The 23,268-nt window shown below is 40.5% G+C and overlaps 2 protein-coding genes across 6 annotated transcripts in view; one reads left to right on the forward strand and one right to left on the reverse strand.

Moving 5' to 3' along the window:
- The window catches only part of TEK (TEK receptor tyrosine kinase), a 38,464-nt gene extending 22,313 nt beyond the window's left edge, over positions 1-16,151 (forward strand). For both annotated transcript variants that reach the window (XM_021381599.1, XM_021381600.1), the window contains 17 exons: positions 653-781; positions 3,746-3,900; positions 4,753-4,894; positions 5,271-5,432; positions 6,242-6,376; positions 6,985-7,278; positions 8,084-8,383; positions 8,843-9,000; positions 10,150-10,360; positions 11,313-11,423; positions 11,782-11,972; positions 12,343-12,456; positions 13,130-13,200; positions 13,735-13,775; positions 14,506-14,602; positions 15,006-15,105; positions 15,216-16,151. In XM_021381599.1, the coding sequence (XP_021237274.1) occupies positions 653-781; positions 3,746-3,900; positions 4,753-4,894; positions 5,271-5,432; positions 6,242-6,376; positions 6,985-7,278; positions 8,084-8,383; positions 8,843-9,000; positions 10,150-10,360; positions 11,313-11,423; positions 11,782-11,972; positions 12,343-12,456; positions 13,130-13,200; positions 13,735-13,775; positions 14,506-14,602; positions 15,006-15,105; positions 15,216-15,290 (2,486 nt within the window). In that variant the 3' untranslated portion in view covers positions 15,291-16,151. The remainder of the gene's footprint in view (positions 1-652; positions 782-3,745; positions 3,901-4,752; positions 4,895-5,270; positions 5,433-6,241; positions 6,377-6,984; positions 7,279-8,083; positions 8,384-8,842; positions 9,001-10,149; positions 10,361-11,312; positions 11,424-11,781; positions 11,973-12,342; positions 12,457-13,129; positions 13,201-13,734; positions 13,776-14,505; positions 14,603-15,005; positions 15,106-15,215) is intronic.
- Positions 16,409-22,856, reverse strand: LOC110390343. Of its 4 annotated transcripts, none has more exons than XM_021381607.1 (6): positions 22,121-22,851; positions 21,465-21,515; positions 20,564-20,626; positions 20,016-20,084; positions 18,672-18,921; positions 16,418-18,130 (listed from the first exon to the last, which is right to left on the reverse strand). In XM_021381607.1, exons 1-6 carry the CDS (start codon positions 22,197-22,199, stop codon positions 17,935-17,937), a joined length of 708 nt encoding a protein of 235 aa, XP_021237282.1. In that variant the 5' UTR covers positions 22,200-22,851; the 3' UTR covers positions 16,418-17,934. The 4 variants fall into 4 exon arrangements, with proteins under 4 accessions (XP_021237284.1, XP_021237282.1, XP_021237285.1 ...); XM_021381610.1 differs by having other exon boundaries at positions 16,421-18,130; positions 18,672-18,837; positions 22,121-22,850; XM_021381608.1 differs by having other exon boundaries at positions 16,421-18,109; positions 22,121-22,850.

A 23,268-nucleotide genomic window follows, 5' to 3' on the forward strand; every position in this document is an offset into this window, starting at 1 on the left:
TAACAGAGGACAATAAAATATTGGAGTTTTTCCATTATCTAAGGATATAAGGGTAATAATATTTATCCACCTCAGAGGAGCTTTTCAAATCCTCAGAAGATTTAGTAAAGTTTCAAGCTATTCAAATTGTTCTATAAAGTAACTGATGGTCCACTGAGATGTTGAAAATCCAGCAACAGCTAAGGCCCTGCTGGATTTCTACATGTCACACTAAGCAATTCACTGTCATTCATATATCCATTTCTAAACAATACTAAGTATAATTAGCCTTGACCATTTCAATTAGTCTGCAGTCTCTCTGAGACATGAAGCACATCTTCATATATGAGTATGTACTATTTTGTTCAGTGGCGCTGTGATTCTGATGAACTCTTTGAACACCATTACAGTGCAAGTGAAACAATGTGGATGTTGAAGAAGTTTCCATATTCTTATCAAGTCTACAAATGACAGGCACAGATACAAATGTGCTCTACACTGTCATGTTAGTTGTTGTGTGGATGCTCAGAGGGTGACTGAGTGCTACTACGTATGGTTTGAAACTGAGCCCTACTAAGGGAACTTAACCCTACTGGAGAACTGACAAAACCGAAAACTAGGGAAAGGCATTTGCTTGTACCATTACACTAACTGGAAATGTATGCTCTTGCAGAATGCAAACCTGGTTTTTATGGGTCAGACTGCAAACTCAAATGTAATTGTCACAATCGAGGGACATGTGACAGATATAAGGGCTGCATCTGCTCCTTCGGATGGCATGGTCTGCAATGTGAAAAAGAAGGTAAAGCAAGGTAACACGGTAGTAAATGATTTTTCCCCAGTGTAACTGAAACAGATCTTCATGCTGGTATAGCATTTCCACTCCAGACTGACATTCTTACACCATCAATTGCATCCCAAGGGCCCAGACATGTCTGTATACCTTTATTGCAGTGTTTTAAGCCTCTGCCACATAGGCTGCATTTTATAGGCTGGTATGCTACAGTTACATCAGACTCACCTCAGATTTATATCCACTGCTTGCATCAGGCATAGTACTGCCAGTAAGTAGGAGAAGGTGATCCTTCCTCTCTACTTAGCAGTGGTGAGGCTACACCTGGAGTGATGGCTCCAGTTTGGGGCTCCCCAGTACAAGAGAGACCTGGACGTACTACTGCATCCCACAAACAGCAACAGAGGTGGACTGCAGCACTTCTCCTATGAGAAAAGGTTGAGAGAGCTGTGACAGTTCATCCTGGAGGAAAAAAAAGGCAACCTCATGAATGTGTATAAATATCTGAAGGAAGTGTGCAAGGAAAATCATAGAATCATAGAATGGCTTGGGTTGGAAGGGACCTCAAGGATCATCATGTTCAAAATGCCCTGCCACAGAGAGTGTTGCCAGCCCCTAGATCAAGCACCAGATCAGATTGCACAGGATCCCATCCAACTTGGCCTTGAACACCTCCAGGGACAGGGCATCCACAACTTCTCTGGGCAGCCTGTGCCAGCACCTCACCACTCTCTAGTAAAAAACTTCCCTGACACCTAATCTAAATCTTCCTTCCTTTAGTTTAAAACTATTCCCCCTCATCCTATCACTATCAGTGATCACTATCAGTATCACTGTAAATGGTGCCAGGCTCTTTCCAGCATTGTCCACTGACAAGGTGGGAGGCAATGGGCACAAACTGAAACATAGGAGATTCCCTCTGAACATCAGGAAGCACTTATTTCTGCATGGATGATGAAGCACTGGCACAGGCTGCCCAGAGAGGTTGTGGAGTCTTCTCATCGGAGACCTCCAAAAGCCACCTGGGCACCTGAACAGCAGAGTTCTGCACACCCTGCTCTGGGTGTCCGTGTTTGAGCTGGGGTTGGACCCACCCTGTGATTCTGCGACTTGCTTTCTTTAGAGGTAGATTTGCAATCCTTACTCTATAGACATTGATTCTGACCTTAATATCAGTTACTGAAGGGAGCCGCACATCCTACATGCATGACTTTTGAATAGGTTCATGGTACTTTACCATTACATACCTCTTATTCAGCTACATACACTGCCATACCACCTTATGATCTGTAATTGATGAGACATCGTGACAACCCCAGTGTTTAAAGCAATCCTGTCTTACACAGAGTTTAGCTTACAAAGCTTTATGCACTTCACAGAATCTCTTTGGATTCAGGCCAGGCTGGTACATAGTATTTTATAAAATGCGTTCAGCAACTGTTATTTATGCCCAATAAATAAAGTGGCAAAACTGCTGTTAACCTCTAAAAGCTGTCAAGCACAAAAACAAGCAAAGAAATAAAACCATAATCCAACCAGCTAAACCACACTGTTGTGATCCAGCTGCTCTTGTGAAAAGATGCAATGGAGAGTTGCTGCATGTTTGTTACAAAATGTGTGCTTGATTTTATCATAACTAGTGTGTGTTACACTCTTCGCTGGGTAAAGAGCTGGCTGGAGGGCCGAGCCCAGAGAGTGGTGGTGAATGGAGTTAAATCCAGCTGGGGACCGGTCACCAGTGGTGTTCCCCAGGGTCGATGCTGGGGCCTGTCCTGTCGAATATCTTTATTGGTGACCTGGATGAGGGCATTGAGAGCACCCTCAGTAAGTTTGCAGACGACACCAAGCTGGCAGGAAGTGTCGATCTGCCTGGGGGTAGCAAGGCCCTACGGAGGGATCTGGAGAGGCTGGATCTCTGGCCTGAAGCCAATGGGATGAGGTTCAACAAGACCAAGTGCTGGGTCCTGCACTTTGACCGCAACAACCCCATGCAACACTACAGGCTTGGGGCAGAGTGGCTGGAAGACTGTGTGGAAGAAACCGACCTGAGGCTATTGGTCAATGTTTGGCTGAATATGAGCCAGCAGTGTGCCCAGGTGGCCAAGAAGGCCAATGGCATCCTGGCTTGGATCAGAAATAGTGTTGCCAGTAGGAGCAGGGAAGTCATTGTCCCTCTGTACTCAGCCCTGGTGAGGCCGCACCTCAAGTGCTGTGTCCAGTTTTGGGCCTCTCACTTCAAGAATGACATTGAGGCCCTGGAGCGTGTACAGAGAAGGGCAATGAAGCTGTGAGGGGTCTGGAGCACAGGCCTTATGAGGAGCAGCTGAGGGAGCTGGGATTGTTCAGTCTGGGGAAGAGGAGGCTCAGGGGAGACCTTACTGCTCTCTATAACTACCTGAAGGGAGGTTGTAGTGAGCTAGGGGTCAGCCTCTCCTCTCTTATAACTAGTGACAGGATGAGGGGGAATGGCCTCAAGTTGCACCAGGGGAGATTTAGGCTGGACAGTAGGAAATTCTACTTTTCTGAAAGAGTGGTCAGGCGCTGGAATGGGCTGCCCAGGGAGGTGGTGGAGTCACCGACCCTGGAGGTGTTCAAGGAACATTTAGACTAGTGGTCTAGTGAGAACTATTGGTGATAGGTGGATGGTTGGACTGGGTGATCTTGTAGGTCTTTTCCAACCTTGGTGATTCTATGATTCTGTGTTGTGCTTAGAATATCAGAAAGAGCATCAAATAGAGGGGAAAGGAGAGGAAATGAACAGATACAAAGGCTGTTTCTTCCTGCAGGATATTTACTCTGATATAACAGCTTTAACTTTGGTTGTTTTTGTCCTTGGGCAAGCCCACGTAAGCGAAGGAAGGACCGGATACTTACACTGCCTATGCTTTCCAGAGTGTATGTGCATTATATGCCTAAATATGTTTGTTGCTTCTGTTTGAAGGATGACATTAAAATATTGTACATCTTCTGTAGGTTCTGCAGATCTTTCACCTCAGATAGAAAACTTACTAGATCCTGTGGAACTCAACTCTGGTGTGGAATTCAAGCCCTTTTGCATAGCTACTGGAATGCCACTTCCTAAATCTGAAGAATTTAAACTTTTGAAGCAAGATGGAACTGTCCTAAGGGTAAGCTATTGATTAATTGCTTCCAATTTTTTCTGAAATTTATACTGACTTTATCTGTAATTAATGCACACTACGTTTTTCAAACATAATGAGAAACGTTAACATTCTGAGATGATCACACTGATTATTGTTTACTGTTCTTTATTTACCACGCTCCTGTTTCAAAATATTTAAAACATTGTTATAATCCACATGGGCTAGCAAAGAAACCAACAAACCAACCAAATAAAAGTAGTAAAAAGAAGTGATTTAGATTAATGGATCTCAAATAGGCTAGGAACTGTTCAAGAAATAAATCAGAGTATTATGAAGTTCTTGAAAATGTGAAGTAAGTCTTAATTTTTCTTAAAAAAGTAAATTGTACTTTTAAATATGTAATAGTAAATTAATTTTAATTATGCTTTTCAGCTATGGCTCAATGGAAAAAATGGAAAATTTATTACTAAATAGAGTAGTAATTAATCATTGTCTCTAAAATACTAGCTTGATTATTTTTCAGCTTTTCAATTATGTTTTAGAATAATTATTAATAATTATCCACTTATTGAATCCACATTGTGTATTGAAGATACATTCAATATTAAACACTAAGAAAAAGGAACAATAAAGCCTTTGATTTAAAGAGAAGGAAATATGATACATGATCAAACTCCAGAGTCACTACATGAGCTTCCTTAATCACAGGAGCGGAACTCAAGGACTGAAGCACATATGAAACTACGGAGATGACGTCTATAGGGCCTCTCTATTATCATAACTAAACACTAGATTGAGTTCCTAAACTGAGAAAGGCAGAATGGGAACATTCCTTAATGCCCACATTTTTCAGGCCTGTGTCTTTTGTCATTTCAGCCTTCCCTCATTGTCACCAGTAATCGCTCTGAAGCTATGTTTACAATTAATCGAGTCCTGCCCCGTGACACGGGAACCTGGGTTTGCAGTGTGCAGACAGTAGCGGGAATGGCAGAGAAACCATTTCAAGTTACAGTTAAAGGTAAGAGCTAAAATCTTCACAGATGTCTTTACCTTTCTATTTTTAAAGCACGCTTTACACTCTAACGTGGCAGAGAGTTCCACTCTTGCACTGTAGGAAATTATCTGAATCAATGTCTACAGTCAGAATATAGACAGAACCGTGGCGTACACAGCATCTTAATTAAATGTACTGGGGAAAATTAAGACAGGATCATTAGGGTTAAAAGAACTCCCACTTTTTTTTTTTTGAAAGACCTAAACCATCAGATTTAGAGTCTAAACTCATCTCTACTTGGAGTTTGGAAAAGCATTTCCCAGTTTTCTGTAGAGCTAGAAAAATACCAGGGTTTTGTAGGGAATTAAAAGGCTGGTTTAATATTTGCATTCTTGCTCAGTTCCTCCTGTGCCGCAATATGCCCCAAGGCTGACAAACAGTGGACATAATTTTCTCATTATTGATATCAATGCTGAGCTACATACTGGAGATGGACCTGTGGTGTCAACAAAGCTCCTGTACAAGCCGGCAAAGCGTTATCAGTCCTGGATGTCTGTGGAAGGTAAGGTTCCCTAATTCCCTCAACCACAAACTTCAGCTACGTAATTAAACATGACTTACATCTGCTCTTGACATAGATTCAAAAGATTATACAACCCATATAGGTTAAATCCTTTGTAATTGGCCACATGGCTCTATGTAACAGTACTGTACAGTGCTAATGTGAGTGTGGTACAACAAGAGTGATTGAAAGTCTATGTTCAGTTTTCAGAAACCAAAATATTCCCCACTCCTGCCCTAAGACAGTGATCATTGCTGGCCTCAGCTCCTGAAAACTCCTGTGCAAATATCAGGTTTTCAAAAGGAGTGAGCTGTCCTGGAGCCTCTGCTGTCTTCCTTCATGTCTACTGTGCCCTCCAGTGAGACAGATATCTTACCTAAATGTTGATCAGGAATGGTATGGGTAAAATGAAGCCTGCTTGTGAGTGACATGGACACTCTAATATTTTAGGCAAGGTCTAAAATGTTATAGGAAACATTACAGGAACTTCAACAAGTAAACTGTTATATTAATTCATGATAAACAAAGACCATGCAATGCAAACTGCCTAAGGAGCCAGTCTTGCTCTGAACCAAAGGAAGGGTGGATGGAAACATTCCTTTGTCTGGGTCAGAACCAGTCAGTGGGATTACAATTCATACATTTAAAAACAACAAAAAAAAGTATTATATATTTCTAAATAGTTTATTTTAGTGGGTTGGGAACAGAAGATGAGCCTGAATATCTTACCATCTATGTTTAGTTGTTCAGGGATATTTTCTTCCTTAATGTTTTTCAGCTTCACTCTTCCTTTGTCTTTTTGCTCTCAGTCAAGGGCTCAACAAAAAGACTGGACAATCTGGAACCAAAGACAGAATATCAGTTCTGTGTTCAGCTGAGTCGGCAAGGGGAGGGTGGGGAAGGCCATCCTGGACCGCAGGCTAGCTTCACAACAGCTGCGCTGGGTAAGTCATCGTCCTTTTTCAGAGAAAGCCTATTTCAGGTGGTTATCTCTGTGGTCTGCTCCCAGATGTGCACTTTCCTTTGAGCAAAAGCAGCATCTAGATGTGAAAAATATATAAGCCTTTTTGAAATAAAAATAAAGCAAAAAAAAATCACAGGTGAAGAAAAGAACCTTATGTGTCAGACAGAGTTATTCTCCCTTATTTAGATATAAGGGGATCTGAGAAAGGAACATTTGCATAGAATGAGCAGCAGAGTTGGAGATAGAATTCTCTTGTATGTGTGCCAGTCCTTCCTCCTAGTACTACTGGATCGCTCCTTTCACTTAATATCAGTTTACATTAAAAATTAAGATATCTAACAAGCAGATAAGCTTTCAGACTACCAAGGAGACAACTCAAATTGAATACTAACATACAGGATAAATGAGGATTCCACAAGGAATTATCTAACACGGCAGCAAATTTCTGCAAAACTGGGTGGTATAGGGGAGTGAAGTACTGCAGTTTGTCACTCTAAGCTAAGGCAAGTGGTTGGGAATTAATGGTACCCCTATTTTAGTTTACATATACCAGACATGAAATGTTGTTCTTTGTCTCTCTTTTCCAAGGTCTTCCTCCTCCAGAAGGTCTCACACTGCTTCCAAAAAGTATGACATCGCTGAATTTGTCCTGGCATCCCTTAACTCTGAGGACAGATGATGACATTCGTGTTGAAGTGGAAAGGAAGAGTGTGAATGACAATGGTGATGAGAGCAGTGTTATCACCCAAGTGCCAGGAAACATGTCCACTCTGATCATTAAAGATCTCGAGCCCAGACAGCAATACATGTGTAGGGTTCGGGTAAACACCAGGTCCCAAGGAGAATGGAGCAACTACCTGTATGCATGGACTTTCAGTGACAGTAAGTAGCTGACTCACTTCTTTCTGTTTAATTCTTCCTTATTCCCCCAGTGATCAGAATGATTGTTTCTTATTGGCTACATTAAATATTATCTTTTGTCCTGGTAACACTCAGTTCCCAATGACCACTTGTTGTGGTTGTTATTGCTATTATTATGAAGACAGCTCGGTGTCCAAAGAAATTCTTACCTTGAAAATTACCAGGAACTCATGAAAAGTTACCCTCTCCCTGCCAAAAAATAAAAAATAAAAAGGAAGAAGGAGAAAGGGAAAAGAAATGAAAAGCTAGGAATCCACATCTTCTTAATATCAGTGTGTTTCATTCTTGTTTCATACTTCTAGCACATCTAGCATTTTTTCTTCTTTTAATGATGAACACACAGAATTCCATACTCCAAATTCTTTTTTAACTCAAAAAAAAAAAAAAAAAAAAAAAAACCACCCAACTCCACTCTGGAACTGTAATTCAGCTATGTCAATGCAGAAAGAGTCAGCATTTTAGGAAGGAAGAGAAGATACAATGCATTGTAAACACCCCATTGTTGTATGCTACTCTGAAGACCAATGTGCATGCTTGAAATCCTCTGTAACACCACTCCAACCTCTGCTGGAAGTATGGAGCACTGCAATACGGGTGACTGCATGAAGTTCATAAAACAGTTGCCTTCAGTTAGTATAGGCTGTCAATAAAATTAAACTTTTTTTAGCACAACAAAAGCACTGAGCAAAGTGTTAGGCTTAGTGAGAGAAGGTGAAAGAGGTGGAAGTTCACTCCAACATTTCTGTGTGTTTGTGTTTGTTCTCAGGAATACCTCCTGCACCATACAACATCAAGTTTTCTAACACCACAGACACATCCTCAGTCATTTCTTGGACAACTGCTGAGGGTCATTCCATCTCCTCCATCATCATCAGCTACAAAATTTATGGCAAGGCTGAGTACAATCACATCGACATTATCATTAAGAACTCCACCATTACTCAGTACCACCTCAAGGGCCTTGAGCCAAACACTGTGTACCAGGTTCAGATTAATGCTCAGAACAACATCGGCTTGAGCAACCCAAACACGTCCTTTGAATTGAAGACTCTTCCAGAAATGAAAGGTTGGTGATTCCAGCATGCTGGACTTGCACAAACCAGGGCCAGTTAGCTAAAGGAAAGTCATAATACGCTGTTTTAGTTTTCTTTTATCTTAATTTTGACACACAACACAGCAGCACTGGCATTTCCCTCTCAGTTCACTGCATGGTATTGGTGAAGTGACAACATAAAACACTTGTGTGTACCCTCTAGCGAGTGCCCAGCAGCTCATAAATTAATGAAGCTACGTTAGATCACTGAATGTGATCTCTGCACCACTCTGTCTGAACTCAGCAGAACCTGCAGGTGCTTGTACCTCTGAAAATTGGACCATACAATGTCTGTGACATTTTCTGTTAAACAAAGGGATTGTAACTCTGTCTTTATAGTGTTTATAAGATGGGAGTATTTGGCTGTGCATTGCTCATGGCTTGTTCAGAATTAGCTGGAAATGATATACTCTTTATGTGCTTCCTCAACAGCTCCATATGAATCAAAAGGAGGTAAAATGCTGCTCATTGCTATCCTTGGCTCTGCAGGGATGACCTGCGTAACAATTCTCCTGGCCTTTCTCATCATGCTGCAGTTAAAGCGAGCCAACTTCCAGCGCAGAATGGCTCAGGCTTTCCAAAATGTGGTGGTGGGTTTCTAGTTTTCTTGAGTCAGCGTGGCTACTTATTTTGGCACCATCTTTTTACTGTGGTTTTTTTTCCACTTCCTTTCCTTTGACCTTTCCAAATACAATCTTCTTGTTGTATGAGCAATTAGTGCTCTTGCTGTAATTTTTTTTTTCTGCTAGTGACCCAGAGCAAAAGCAAGCTTAATTACAACGTGACTTGAAAAAAGATGGACACAGTTTATCCTTTCCTTTTCTGTCTTATTATACCTGTGTATCACAAATAGCAAACCAGGCAGTATGGAGGAGCTTGTCCTGTTTTGAAACTGCAAAATCTTTAACCCTTGGTTTTAGCATCAGTGATATTTCTGCCAAGGCTCTCGAGCTTTGGGCAGCACAGCAGGATCAGACAATGGTAACATCATAGTTCTGGCAGTTCTGAGGAAAATGCTGAAGTTTATGCTCTCTCTTTCTCTCTTTTCTCTGTATGCTTGCACCCTGCTATAGTCTGTTTGTCACTCTGCTTTCCAGTGACACCTCTCACTTCAAAGGGGAATCCATGAAGGAGAATGAAGTTGGGCTAAAGAGCTCCTTCAACAGGATCTACACAGTTCATTTCCTAAAAACAGAATCAGGGAGCTTACTCAAAAAGATGACCTGTGTCTCCAGGTCTCATAGAATACCCCTGCTCCTTGTCCTGAAACTTCTCCAGAAGTGTTTTCTGGGCACATGTGACTGAAGTGGGGATTCAAGTATGGAGGTGGATCATTTCCTCTCTTTTTCCTTTCCTTGCATCCTCTTTCCTCAGTCTTACTACTGAGCCTGATTACAACAGAATTTAGTCAAACTTGGTAAACAGATAAATCCTACTGAGGCTTAGAACTGGTTCTAAGGTCAGTATTACCGAATTATTTTTGTTCATCTCCTTCATCTCCACTAATTGTAAAATAGTTTAGGAGGCCCAGCTACAATATTTATCGTGTATAAATTAGGATCCCAACTACTGTCATGGATCCAGGTACAAGTGCTTGATGCAGTCGTTTTCTACTGTACTCATTTGTGTTGGCAGGAGATGGATCAGGCTCCATGTGCACATACATGACTGAGCACACATGCCTTCAGGGATTTCTCCATAAAGAAGAAACCATTGTCATTTGCTTAATTCTGTTACAGAGGGAAGAGCCAGCTGTACAGTTCAACTCAGGTACTCTCACTCTGAGCAGGAAAGCCAAAAACAGCCCAGATCCCACTATTTACCCAGTTCTTGAATGGAATGACATCAAATTTCAAGATGTGATCGGGGAAGGTAACTTTGGGCAAGTCTTGAAAGCACGAATTAAGAAGGATGGTTTACGCATGGATGCTGCAATTAAAAGAATGAAAGGTAGTAAAAATCAAAGACTCTGAGACTATAGATTTCTCTTGGTTGTTTGTTTCAGATGTTTCTCTCTTTAGAAGTGCTTAATAGCCTTCTCTTAACACTAAAATAAATATTCAAAATTACTAATGAATGACGTTGAATTGGCTGTTACTAGACCAAGGCCTGTTCTTCCAAAGACTCCATTTGTGCTCTGGCAAGCTGGCCTATATTCCTCTTCAAATGTTAATATAATTAACTATTATGTATTTTGCAATTCACAGGTTAGTATAAACTTCATGTGTGTGTTTATCTTCAAAGGAGGAACCAGTAAAACATGGATTTGCTAGACAGGAGCACAGAGTGAGCCTTTGGTCACAGCATATGGTTATCTTGCTTACCTTATTCACTCACAGATGACCACATCTATGTATCTATACATATATACACTATGAGACTTAATTTCTTTGTATTCATCAGTCATTACTACCATGTTCTGGAGAGAACTACAGTACACAATACTGTAAGGATGTATGCATTTTCTTACAATTCACTAGATCTCTATCTAGGCAAATTGGAAGACGCTCTTAAATATGATGACCACTATAAAAAGAGCCAAGGTGTGCACGCAGGTAGGAATAATTCAGAGTGCACAAAAGGAAAGATCTGTAGGCAACTAGTTGCAGTATGATCTGCTATGACATCTTACATTCTCAAATAAGGGAAGTGACAGGTGTAACATGTTAAGATGCTTGCTTTCTTGGCAGAGTGTTGCTACAGACATTAGGTTCTTTTTTTTTTTTCCTTGGATTGAAAACTTGTTTTCCTGTAAATAAATATTAATGTATTGTAGAGTTTTCCTCTTTCTGTCAGAGGTGAAGCAGTAGTGCCTCAAGCAGCCCAGAGTCCTCATAATTAACAATACAGTCATAAATTCTGTTCAAAGGAAAACATAAATGCATGCTGATTTGATTTTCAGAGTATGCTTCTAAAGATGACCACAGAGACTTTGCTGGAGAACTTGAAGTCCTTTGTAAACTTGGTCATCACCCCAACATCATAAATCTTCTGGGAGCATGTGAACATCGGGGTAAGAGACTCTTGAATACACTGATTTAATTGATTTAAAAATCAGTTAAAGAAAAAACCAACGCACTACAGCACACACAGTCCACAGAAACATCAGATCATGAGCAGGCCTTTCTGAGCAACGTTTCTGTTCAAAAGCCCAAAAGACTTGGTGTTGGGGCTACATGCTTACATTAATCCTTCAGAGATTATGTTCATCAGTAGTTCTGAATTCTCTGTTACACCTAGGAGTTACACTGTTTGATATTTCCCCTCCAATTTGATTTATTTCTTTTTAATATACAGTAGTGTAAGCGTCCAAATATTATTACTGTCCAACTTTTACTGTGTGATATGCTAACTATCTGAATTTTCACTAGGATATCTTTATCTTGCTATTGAATATGCCCCCCATGGGAATCTACTGGACTTCCTCCGTAAAAGCAGAGTGCTAGAGACTGACCCAGCATTTGCTATTGCCAACAGCACTGCATCTACACTTTCCTCTCAGCAGCTTCTCCATTTTGCAGCAGATGTTGCAAGGGGGATGGACTACCTGAGCCAGAAACAGGTCAGTCCTAAATGTTCTACCAACTGAAAGCACAGCACCCATTTTTCAGGAACTATCCACCTTAATGAAATCAAAATGAGGTTTTAATTTTAGCTTCTATATCACCCACTGGATGACTGCTACTTCGTTGTGTTCTCTCAGCTCTGTGAAATACTTTGTCATACAGAATTGTGGAAAAGGCATTAAAACTTACAAATTATATGGTAACTAATTGCTTTAATCTTTAAGCTGAAGTTTAAAATGTTCTGGTAGTGGCATGTGAAGCCATTTTAGTTTTCATTTTTACTGTGAATGTTTACAGTTTTCAGGATACTATTAATATATGTAAAACTCACAGATACTGCAGTGACTTCTGTTATCTCAATTTTAGTTTATTCATCGAGATTTGGCAGCAAGGAACATCCTAGTTGGAGAAAATTATGTTGCAAAAATAGCTGACTTTGGCTTATCCAGAGGTCAAGAAGTCTATGTCAAGAAAACCATGGTAAGGATCAAAAGAGATGAGTATAATCTGTTTTCTTCACTTTTTTTTTCCTTGTTTCTTATTTTCTGGTTTCATATAAAGAAAAATGCAAACTCACAGCTACTAGAGAACTGATTTGGTATGTCTGTATATACTAATATGTATAAAGGTTTATATTAACTATTAATACACATACGTTACTTGTAAATCAACTTTATACCAGGTTTTTGTTACATACAATATAGTTGAAAATTATTTCTGTGAATGTGGATGACAGTAAAACAGCCAATTTTGCAGTCACTCATGAGATTAAATCCAATCACACTACAGAAATACAAAGAATATACTTTCAGTGTTTGAAAAGGATATGTACGTATCTGAATACTACAACATTTTTTTTTTTTCCCAGAGTTTGTCTGACTGGGGCAAACTAGTCTAATTCTACTTAACAAGGCCAGAGTTAACAAGATGGTAGAAAACAGCTCACCAGGATCTGTGAGCCAATAAAATAGCTGTCCAGAGATTGTGCTTTGGATGACATGGAAGGAGAAGATGCCTAATAAACATAGCAGCAGGGTGGGGTGGACTAGATGATCTTTAAAAGTCTCTTCCAACCGAAACTACGCTACAATTCTATGATTCTGCACTGTTGTTCCAACCACCCAAAAACTAACTGTCATGAAATAATTTTCAGGGACGACTTCCAGTGAGATGGATGGCAATCGAATCTTTGAATTACAGTGTTTACACCACCAACAGTGATGTGTAAGTATGTTTTAAGTGGTCCTTTTTAATTAAAGATTTTTTTCAATATCAGAGAAAGCCTGATAGTGAAGACAGTGACATCCAATCAAAGAATTCATGCTGTACCAGCATGACTAAGCAAATGGCAAGAAAAAAATAAAACCTGCAACAAGCTAATTAGATTTGGGTTACTAATAGAGGCATATTTCTCACTTGAAATGAAAAACTGCTTATTCCTGCAGAGACTCGGAGAGACTCGGCATTTTAGTCAGGCAACCAGAATGGACACTTAGCAAAGCAGCTGTGTAACTGCACTATTTGCTGAGAGCTGTTCAGTCTAGTAAAGGACTCCAGCTGGTGGACTTACAGGGAATTAACTTCACTGACTCCATGTGTTCTGATTCCATGAACTCTATCATTTTACAAAAATTAGTAAGAAAAAGAAAGAATGAATCACACTTCTTTATGTTATCTGCATCGTAGCAAGACCATCTACCAATTTAATATATGACATCTTGTATTCTGGTGGCACTCAATAATATTTCTCTGTTGCAGATGGTCATATGGTGTCCTACTGTGGGAAATTGTTAGTTTAGGTAAGTATGCAAATTTTGTTCTGCACACATAAGCCCACATGGGACAAGCCAACTCCATTCACTCAGCCTGCTTAAAGCTTCTTGCTTTGCAATATATTTAATTTTTATTTTGTTTCATTTAGAAGAGTCATATTTAGCTACAGTGTCCTTGGAAATAAAATTGTCACATTTTCAGTGTGGGTACCAGTGTAAATGACCATATTTTCATTGCACTGTAAAACGGAGGCCAAACGTAAATGTAAAATTCAGCACATCACATAACTTTCAGTCTTAATTCAAAATGCTGTAAGGCTGATGGGCAGCTTTTGCACAGCCTGAGTTTTGAATCCAGATTCACACTGCCGACTTTTTTTTTTTTTTTTGCCAAAATTCTCCTACTCCAGTACTGCTGAAGAAAATTTTTGAACATTAACAAAATGGAGGGTTCTTTTCTTCACACCTCCATTCATGATGTAAGTGATGCAGCCTCTGGCTGTCACACAGTCTTTTTCATTTGTCTCTGAGTGTGCCATGTGGTCTGCTGGCCGCGAGGTACAAGCTGTTGGAGGTGCACATTGCTTATGGAAACTCTTGTCTAATTTGTTTCCAGATTTCCTTAATAAGTGAACTAATGCATTTGTTCTAGATGTGGATGGGAGTTAGTCATTGTTTTTCATTTCTGTTAGAAAATTATATTTTCTTTTGTAAAAAAAAAAATACCACTCATAACAATGGTTTAACTCTGTTTTAGGTGGAACGCCATATTGTGGAATGACTTGTGCAGAACTCTATGAAAAATTGCCTCAAGGGTACAGACTGGAAAAGCCTCTCAACTGTGATGATGAAGTGTAAGTTGCCTGAGCAAACAAAACAAGAAGAATAACACAACATCTGCTATAGGAGAGGAAGTCTGAAAGAAACTAATAGCATAATTTTTCAAAAAACCATAAAAGCTACTTTTTTTTTTTAATTACTTAAGGCTATTTCTAAACAGCATGCCAAACACACTGTTCTTTACACAACATGGGTGGGCCTTAGCTCAAAGTGAGCTTTTTGATTATTCCAGAGAAAAGGAGTTTTTTTCCAGACAGCAATTAGCTGTGGAAAATGTAAATGCAGCTATGTATGTAAGTCTAGTTTTGTGTTTGTTTGTTTTTTAATAGCATGTGTACAACAATTTTCCAGTAAACATGAACTCATCGCTTTAACCCATGTGTCTAAACCAACATGTGTTGGTGTTTGATTTTAAAGGTATGACCTAATGAGACAGTGCTGGAGAGAGAAACCTTACGAAAGACCATCGTTTGCTCAGATACTGGTGTCACTGAACAGGATGCTGGAAGAAAGAAAGGTAAGAACAAATCCCTGGACAAGAATTAGGCCATTAACAATTTCAGTTCAGTTTAGGATTATTGTGGTAATGCGCTTCGTATCACACTCTTCTGTTTACTTCCTTTCCAGACCTATGTGAATACCACCCTATATGAGAAGTTCACCTATGCAGGCATTGACTGCTCTGCTGAAGAAGCTGCTTAAGATCGGAGCAAGGCTTCATTCAAAAATGATTTATTAAAGAAAGCCAAAACTCAGTCTGCTGGAGAACAAGATGTGGTGTGCTGTGTAGCTCTAACTGTATACAATACAGCAATATTGTTTTATTACAGATATCTATGTGTATATCACATAGTAAACCCTGCCTTCACAGGCTGTAGAAGTGTATATACTGTTCTGAGCAGGAATAGACTAGAGTAATAAACTCTGCTGTCTCATAGGTAGGGTATTCTTTTTCTAGTCACATAGACAAAATGTATACATTACAGCTATTGTAGTGCATCACCTGTTGCCATCTTAGATACGTACCAAGGGCTACTGAGAGCAAAGTCAGTATCTTATAGCAGTATTTCTTATACATCTTGATTGTGATTCAAAGAAAAATGCTAAGCTCAGTGTGACAAGGGAAATTTGCAAGCAGATGTCAATCCGGTATTCTCACCGATTAGTTATTATGACTCCTATTTGAACATAAAAGTAAGATAGTAGGAATTATCTGCTTGAAAAGACTGCTGTCACTTGTAAGATACAAGGAATAATATTGTTCTTTCATTGTCCAGTTTGACAGCATTTGCCTAACTTCAGAAAATAAGCATATATTTTTAAGTGTTTGATGCTATCTGAAGCAGCCATCCAGCAATCATCATGAAGCGTAGGACGGAAGAATATACTACGTTATTGGGGATATACGTGACTTTTTTTTCTATTTGTATTTCATTTACTAATTTTACTGCACAATTATAAATTACTACTTGTTATATACAAGCAGGACTTTTCCTTATTTTATCCGTTATGCAGGTTGTTGTGTGACCTTGTAAAATGCTTCACTAAAGGGCTTCAAAACAATGGTATCTGCCTGCCAGAAAGATCTATTCTTTAGGTTAGACAAAAAGAGGCAGGGTAAGCAGTGGCTTACCTGTTAGTGGGTTGTATGCTCTGCCTTCCACAGCTTTACACCAGAACACATTTCCTCCATGCTGCATTAAAGGGCCAAAAGGTTTGGCAGAAGATAAATCCCCCTGCATTCCAGCTTGTCCTGATACCAGGGATGTGTTTTCAACCAAAAAAAAAAAAAAAAAACCCAAGAAGAAGGAAAGCTGCTGGCTCAGGCTAACAACTATGCGGTTCACCAGTTCCATAGGACCACCAGGTTCCCATCTCTGCAGCATCATCACGGAGCCTGACCACAGTATTTCCAGTCCACTCCACCCTCGGTGCCGTTTCTCCTGCAGTCAGCACCAAACTCCCCTGGTGTTGCTAACACCTAAGGCTGCAGGTCATGTTGCCTAGGGAGCAGTCATGGAACAGATTCTTTGCACATTCGCTGTATTCCGCCCTGGAAATTTCCTCAACACTGTGCCTATTTTTAAGGGGATTCATCTCAGTGTCACCTACAGTAACTATTCCACAGCCCCGAAGTGTCTTTATTTATCTGCAATCAAGAACATAATGCTATGAGCTCCCAAGAATTACTATTCCAAATCCTAATCTCACATCCCAACATCCTTTGTACATCTCTACTAATTTACACCTGCCTACTTCTCACAAACTGACAGTATCTTCAGTTCTTTTGCATGTTGCTTTTGATACTACGACCTTAATTTTCCCTTATTTCATCACATACAGTTATCAAGCTCATACTCAGGTAAGTTCACGCTTGGGAAAGAAGAAAAGCATTTCAGACAAGTGGAGCTGGCTGTGACACAGAATGTGCAGGAAGCGGCTTACAGTCGAGTATTACCTACAGTTTGAAATTGTCAGGAACATGATCAGGGGTGGCAGAGCTTTTAAAAAGAAGAAACGCCTCATCTTCTGTCAGGAAGTAATTGTGACAGCTTCAGCTGTCCATATCTCTGATTAGAACATAAAGCTTATTCCATACTGTCAGGAAATTTCAAGTTCCACGCTCAGTGAATCGCAAGCACTATTTCCAGAATCATAGTTGCTCATAAGCCAGTGTTGAGCCTCTGTACAAAAACTCCTTTTGTCTCAAAGACTGCTGTGAAATGCAAGGACAACTAGAGGCATCTCTGCCTACACAGGGGTGTCGGGAGCAAGGAAGATAAGGGGAATATCTTGATGCTTATCACCTTCTTGGCTACTCCCAAGATGCAGTGGCTTGGCCTTGTGTGGAGGCCCCAGCTCCCTGGATGTGGACTAGCCCGCACTGGACTGTTGCACCTGGGTTGGACGTGCCGTTACTAGGGGCAACCCAAGAAGAACCGGACAGTACGTATCTATGGACTCCGCAAAAAAACGTGTGCACTTTTCTCTTGTTACGTTTTTCTTCTGCCTGTGATTGACCGAGGAGGAGAACCTGCACCCCCGCTGCCAGCCAGACTTATGAGGCACTGTGACACTGCGGTGGTAACTATCCCTGCGTTCCTATAACAAATCCTTGCTTGTGCTTTCTGTCTTTTACTATCGCTTTCTTTGTCCCACCTCCCACACTCAGACCTAGCTAACCAAAACTCTTATAATAAACTGACTGGGCAAATGTTTGACCCGTTGTGTCTTACCCTCGCCGTCGGGCACACACACAACACGAACCATCTCGCTACCAATAATCGCAGCGAGACAGCCAGCTCTTAAAGCTTGCTGGTGACTGGCACAGGTATTATATTTAATGTCACTTTTCATTTGAGTCTTCAGATGAAGAGGCTCTACTGGAATTTGGTGCCAGAGCAGTCAATAGCATATCAGTTGAACTCATAAGAGGAACAGTTTCTGAGTCTGAGCATTTCTTGTGAGAGTCATCTGCTTTCGTCCCACCCTCTGCCGGTCTCTCTTGTTTCCACGGGCATCTGAAAGTACGACAAGAATTCCTAAGCCACAGAACAAAAATAATTACGTTACTTTGACTAGAGGGATTCAATGGAAACTTAACAGATACCACAAAAAATGGATAATAAATTACTGAATATTAACTTTACTGAATTTTATTTTTTTCAAGATTTGAACTGACAAAGAGGAGAATCTCATCTTACCACAGTTCAGTACACAGGCTCTTGGAAGTACTGCAATTTATAATTTGTAATAATTTCTGCATTTGCTTTTCATTTGTGTCTGCAGCCTTTCCTAGTGTTTACCACCTTTTAACATAGTTTTTTTAATTCTACATTTACAGTAGAACTTTATTTCATTGTCCAAAAACCTACAGTCCTACAGTAAATAAATAAGAATATTTACTGGGGGCTAGGGGTATGGGTGAGGGTCTTCCAAAAACCATACAACATAGTAACTTACAGAATATTATACAACCTGAGGCCTACTATCATGTCTTCCTCTAGCTTGCTGAGAGCTCAGAGGTGCAGTAAAGGGAGGGATCTAAATAGCATGGGCACAGCTCATGACTGGAAAACTTACCTTTTTTGCATTCTGCATTTTCTAAAAGGCACACAAAAACAAACCAGAAATATTAGGTAGATGGCAAGAGCTGTAGATGACATGGCAAGAACTGCAGTCTCTTTAGAATCTTCTTTTTTGGCTTCTTCAGCTGTGTTCTTTTGATTCAAATTGGTGTTGTTCAGCACTACAACAGTAAAGCACATCACACCACTAGTATTCAAACAGCTAATGTGCTGTGCAAATGGGCATGCACAGAAATTGATTATACCTGTAAGTTTGAAAATAAAAAATGAATGCTTTGTAGTAAAATGACAATGACTATTTCTGCAAAAACAATGTAATCAGCAGCACCAGTCCAGTCAAGACCTTTTGCTATGAGCACTGTATAGTTTGTAAATGGTGACTCATTCACAGTTCAAAAACAGGGTTCCAAAACAGTCACAGACCTATCTTTACCCATTCAGGTTTGTGCTGTTCCATCACTTTCAGAGACATAGAATCACAGAACCAAATGATTCTATGTATGATTCATCCCCATAAGCATTCAAAAATTTGGCTATTGAGTCTGAAATGTTTGAGATACAGTAATACTTCAGTATTACATATGAAAAGGAACAGGCTGCCCCACGTTGCGGTTGATGCCCCATCCCTGGAGACTTCCAAGGTGAGGCTGGATCAGGCCCTGGGCAACCTGATCTAGCTGTGTTGTCCCTGTTCACTGCAGGGGAGTTGGACTAGATGGCCTTCAGAGGATTCTATGAAAGACCTTACATTTAAGCAATAACTTTTTATCCTACCTTTTATGATTCTATATAACAGCTTAGAACAAACAGACAGGGCTTCTAGGATAATTTCTTTCATTACATTTTGTTTTACATAAAAAAATTATACTTATTAGCCCCTTATTAGAAAATGAAACGAGATTACTATATTTTTCTCAATTAATCAGAAATAGAAATAAGCTAATTTGTTTTTCCAGACATAGAGTAAGCATAAACTGCTGTTTTATTCATGAAACAGTACAGGGGAAGAACATACAATCTCAGAAGCCAAATGGTACGTTTCAACACAAGTGCATGTCTCCCATTCAGGTCAGGAGAAACTTAACTTCATTTGTACATTTCATCACCCTTTGGCTTTGGTGTTTCTATCTGCTAATACATGTGTACCTCAAAGTCAAGGTTTGCCTGATGTTTTTCCCATTCCGTGATTCCAGGATGAGAGTACGACAAACACTCTTGATTTAAAGTTTCTTATTCATTTCAGTATTGCTCATCAAATCTAGAACTGATGTATTTCTTATAATATATAGTTTGATAAATTAAAGTCATGTTTAATCCTTTGCTGAGTTCTCTACCATACCATTCAAAGGCTGTTCTTCACTGTAGTTCTGTAGAGGAGTGTTATGATACTGGGGTCCAAATCTGGATTCTGGAAAGGAAAAACAGCAGCCACAAAAATTTTTCTTTCTCTGCTCTGTCTTAGGAATAATCAGAAAGTTCAACATTTGAGTGGAAAAGGAAGCAGAGGAAGCATGCCTACAAAAACTGCCTCATGAGAGTCAAAAGTCTAAAAGACAGGAAATTAGAAATCAGATAGTTCTCTAGAAGACCTAGTTAGAAAAGTGGTAAGATGGCTTTCTTTAGGATAAGGAAAAACATTTTATTCTCTTGGGTTTTCCAATTCTGCAGTGATTAAAAAGCCGAGCACTTGAAATAGGTATATTATGAACTTACGAACAACAGAAGAATACCTGATCTTGAGCTCAGTTCAGCTAGAAAAGTCATGATCAGATCAGCATTTCAAAAATGATTTTTTTTTTATTGTCATGGTAGAAACACACGAAGTATACTAGTGCTAAATACACAAGAGACACCATAACCCCAAAGAAAACACCAATTAGTTGTTACCTAGTGCCTCTGCTTCCTCAGAAATCTTCTCCTCTTCATCTCCTACGCCAGAGAGGAAATTTGCTACAAGCAGAAACAATAACGAAGCTGAAGTTAAGCAGGGAAAATCTCAAAGGGACAGAAACGAACTACCTACAAAAATCCCTGTCTCTCCGTACAGATTTTAAAGCAGAGCTGCTTTTACAGGAGTGTTTTCCAGCTTTGTGTTTGATTTTTCATGGCCCTACGTGGAAAGCAATGTATAATTTGCCTGTGGTGTGCCCAGCAGTACGGCAGTTTTCACCTGAGACCAACTTTCCTGCTTCTTGACTGAGAATGATGATGATGAATATGTCACTTCCTAGATGCAGTTACTCACCCAGCAAAAAAAATACATTGCTATTAGAGTCCACTTTTATAATCCCCAACTGTTAATTTGTAACAGAAGTGCTTCAAAGGCATGACCCAACCAGAATGGGGCAGCCCTGTGCACAGTGATGTGTGTTGACCGCGCGATGGCTGTACTTCTTTTCCACAGTTAATTCAGAAATGGGCTCTCTTTAACCACTGAGTGTGAACTCTGTGGGTGACCGCAATGAGAAACCTGGAGGAAAGAAGCAGAAGCCTGTAAGAACTGATTTGTCACTGCAAGTGAAATAATATCGATGCATTTATTTTGTTAAAAGGTGAGAGGCAGGTAGGCTGTTCATTCCCTGTGATTTTGTTTAGTTGTTTGGACTTAGGACTTCTCGGCATAAGCACCGAGCAGTTTATCTTGTTCTTGGAACACTTGTATTGGTAGCAAATGAATGCAGCACGGGGTGTAATTTAAGATGTGTAACTGCCTGGTAACTTGTGCCAGCCAGACTCTTTCTTATGGACTTTATGACTACTTTATATGACTTCATGTGTTTCTACTTACAGTGCTCCTGCAAATTCTGCAAACTCCTGCTTGGCAGATCCTGCTCACGATCTAGGTGGGAACACAGGTGTCACTGCAGAAATGTCTAAACGAGTGCACACCAAGCTAAACTCTTATTCTGGCCGTGTAAGTGTGGTGTTTTCTGAAGAGCACAATGAGAATATTCACAAAAACTCTCATATCCAAGTGAGACGGATAGTTTTCAAACTACCTAGTTGTGCTCTAGTTGATTTGTGGTTCATCAAATGCAGCCATTTTTAGAGTAAAATCAAAAACAGCCTCTTTGAAGGCTGACACCTTCCAGTGCTCTTTTTCAAACATTTGGATGCTGGTATTCTGCCTAAAACGTGATCAAGATGAGTGCTCTGAAGGCCACATCTGATGTTTTTCGTTCTGACCAGGCACTGTGTCATTGCTGGAGGTGCTGGAGTAGCTCTGTGCACTCTTGTGCTTGCACATAGGCAGAACAAGTCAAACTGTAGAGCAAGTGTGCAAAACAGCAGGGGAAGGGAATGGTCTTATTAAGCTCTCTGAAGAAAAACAGCATTGAACTAAAGAATAATCAGAAGAAAAACATCTTTTGCCTCTCTTTTTACCTAGCTGAACACAAGCTCTGTAATCACTTCTACCAGAAAGAGGACTTGTTTGGTGCGTACCATCAGAAGGGAAAATATACTTTCTGATAGCCTCTGTTGGAGGTAGGAAGAGTACCAGGATGAGCAGTGCAGCCCTCATAGCGGACACAGCGCTGCTTCTCCGGAGGGCCTCAGGCTGCTCCCCTTTGTCACCTCCCAGACTGTGACATCATTGTGCGAGATCTGCGCCGCTGGATGGGGAAACCCCACAGCTTACACTGGTGTGATGCTGGTGCCTGGTGAAGATAGCTGGTACAATGACTCCTCAGGCTTACAAACTGAGCTGCAGAGGGCCCTGTGAATTTGCAAGGACTGGGCACGGTTTGGAACACCACAGCTTCCAACCGAACATGAGGAAGAGCTTCACTGTGAGGGCGATGGAGCACCAGGACAGGCTGCCCAGAGAGGGCAACCACTCAACTGCTGCGTTGTTTAGGTAACACAGACCGCAGCCTTCTAGCAGTATCTGGCACAGCTGATTTTAAACAAATGAAAAACAGAGGAGAAGCCCTGAGGGTCCTGACCTGCCAGTTTGTCACAGTGCTTGCAGAGCTGTAGCTCTTAACAGTAGAAGAGAAAGCGCCGGCCTCATTCGTTGTGTTTTGATGTAAGGGACGTAGCTCCCGCTGCCGACTGCAGGAGGAAAAGTCACTCAGTGCTGTAAGTGAAAGAGCACGGAGAGGAAAGTGCTGCTAAACAAAAATGGGAAGAAAAAACTAAGCCTTAAAACAATGCCGTGCTAGGAGAAGAGAATTTCGTAGCTGGTAAATACTTACTTAGCCAACATTCTCATGGCTTACAGCTGACCTGCACTACTCATATAAGCAAGAATTATAATGCTGACGGCAGAGTTCAGAGCTGTTTGTGGTGTGGTGTGACACGTAGAGTCCCACCCTGCACCTTTGTCTGTTCACGGCTGAGTAAAATGAATCTTAAGCACCATCACCCTTCCTGGGGGCACTCATTTCCAAGTGTGACAGCTGACAGTTTTTAAATCTTGATCACTTGACGGCTTTTTGCTGAAAGACATGGCAGAAAAGAGCATTGCTTTCCAGAGGCAAAGTGAAGTTCAAGCTGTCTCCTGGTTTATCAAGAGATAAACAAGTCCCCCAGCACAGCTGGGAGGGGCGACAAGGAGGAGACCTGTATGAGCTAGTTCTCTGCATCCT

Source organism: Numida meleagris, chromosome Z (genome assembly GCF_002078875.1).
Source record: "Numida meleagris isolate 19003 breed g44 Domestic line chromosome Z, NumMel1.0, whole genome shotgun sequence".
Classification (NCBI taxonomy): Eukaryota; Metazoa; Chordata; class Aves; order Galliformes; family Numididae; genus Numida; species Numida meleagris.

Bases quoted from the DNA above. Each gene is read 5' to 3' on its own strand.
- LOC110390343 (XM_021381607.1), bottom strand. From the start codon at position 22,199: ATGAGGGCTGCACTGCTCATCCTGGTACTCTTCCTACCTCCAACAGAG. The intron at 21,516-22,120 runs GTACGCACCAAA...GTTCCCACCTAG, and splicing joins GTATATTTTCCCTTCTGATG to ATCGTGAGCAGGATCTGCCA. The intron at 20,085-20,563 runs GTAACAACTAAT...TTTCCTTTCCAG, and splicing joins TGAGGAAGCAGAGGCACTAG to AATCCAGATTTGGACCCCAG.